This window comes from Chenopodium quinoa, unplaced genomic scaffold (genome assembly GCF_001683475.1).
Source record: "Chenopodium quinoa cultivar QQ74 unplaced genomic scaffold, ASM168347v1, whole genome shotgun sequence".
Taxonomy (NCBI): Eukaryota; Viridiplantae; Streptophyta; class Magnoliopsida; order Caryophyllales; family Amaranthaceae; genus Chenopodium; species Chenopodium quinoa.
The window spans coordinates 1,266,233-1,267,874 of NW_018744297.1; the positions used below are offsets into that span (position 1 = coordinate 1,266,233).

Genomic DNA, 1,642 nt, shown 5'->3' on the forward strand with positions numbered 1-1,642 from the left:
TGTGCTGAAAAAAGATGAAAATGGGTGCTAGTGATAATTCTTTTGTTGTTCCTGTTAATAAAGTAGAGGGCCTTGGGAATGCCCAAGCCCTCGAAAAACAATGAAAATAATAAGCTGGAACTGCCACGGGCTTGGCAACCCGAGGCGAGTTCGTGCCCTCCAAGATAAATGTTGGAGGGAAAGGCCAAATTTTATGTTTGTTGTGGAGTCTATGATTGATAGTTCTAATTTAAATAAAATAAAAAATAGATGTGGTTTTTCTTATGGTTTATGTGTCAGTAGTAATGGTAATTCTGGGGGTATGGGTTTTTGGTGGAAAGACATAAATGCAAATGTGGTCTCTTACTTTGATCATCACTTTGAGGTGGATGTACTTGATGGTAATAACTCTCCTATTTAGAGAGCTATTGGCATTTATGGGTGGCCGGAACAAGCGCAGAAACACAATACTTGGTTCTTGATGGTTTCTCTGAAGTCAAAAAGTAATTTGCCATGTGTTATGTTTGGTGATTTGAATGAAATAATTAGTCCGAGTGAGAAGGAAGGGGGTGTCCCTAGAAGTGAGAGGCTCATGGATGCATTTAGAGGTGCTATTGATAATTGTTGCCTTCGAGATCTGGGTTTTAAAGGAAGTATTTTCACTTGGGAAAGAGGAAGTTCCATGACGACTTATGTGTGTGAACGATTGGATAGGTTCCTTGCTGATGACGGATGGGTGTCCTTATTTCCAGAATATGAAGCTAGAAATTTCCCTATTTACAGCTCTGACCATGCTCCAATTATGGTGTCCGTAAAGAAGAGAGAGGATACTGTGGCAAATGGCAAGAGCTTTCGGTTTGAGCCTCTCTGGCTTTCCTGGGAAGAATGTGGGGAGATTGTGGATAGAAGCTGGCATGCGAGTCTCGCTATGGACATTAATCAGAAAATTGCTCGATGTGGCGTGGAGTTGAGTTCATGGGCGGGTAAGACGTTTGGCTCGATCAAAAAGAAAATTAAAAAGGCCGAACAAAAGCCGCGTGAGTTGAAGGAAGGTACAATGGATGGTCCGACCTTGGACTTGTGTAAAAATTTATCCGAGGAGCTTGATTCTCTCTATTTGCAGGAAGAATCCTTTTGGTTTGCTAGAGCCCGCGCAAATGAACTTAAAGATGGTGATAAAAACACAAAATATTTTCACCACAAAGCTAGCCAACGAAGAGCAAAAAATCGCATCTTTGGTTTAATGGACTCGAATGGTGTTGTGCTTCACCAACGTGTTGACTTGGAGCATCTCATTGAGGCTTATTTTAATGATCTCTTTGCAATGAGTTCGCCGATGGGGTTTCAAGGTGCATTTTAAGGTATAGAGGAGACGGTTTCTGATGAGATGAATGTAGTGCTTGATGTCGAGCCCACTGGTGAAGAAATTAAGCAAGCCCTGTTCCAAATGCATCCGAATAAAGCTCCCGGCCTCGATGGTATGCATGCTTTATTTTTTCAGAAATTTTGGCATATTATTGGTAATGATATAATTGGCTTTGTGAAGAAGTGGTGGAGGGGAGAAGCAGGTTTAAAAGAAATAAATAACACTTGTGTTGTACTTATCCCGAAGGTGGAAGATCCTAAATTAATCTCTGAATTTAGGCCTATTAGTTGTTGCAAT

General features: G+C 41.0%; 1 protein-coding gene across 1 annotated transcript; it reads left to right on the forward strand.

The window, feature by feature from the left end:
- The first annotated feature begins 460 nt into the window (after nt 1-460).
- On the forward strand, nt 461-1,339 carry LOC110695390. Its single transcript, XM_021872627.1, has one exon. The coding sequence runs from the start codon at nt 461-463 to the stop codon at nt 1,337-1,339; it is 879 nt and encodes a 292-aa protein (XP_021728319.1).
- The last annotated feature ends 303 nt before the right edge of the window (nt 1,340-1,642 follow it).

Bases quoted from the DNA above. Each gene is read 5' to 3' on its own strand.
- LOC110695390 (XM_021872627.1), top strand. From the start codon at position 461: ATGGTTTCTCTGAAGTCAAAAAGTAATTTGCCATGTGTTATGTTTGGT.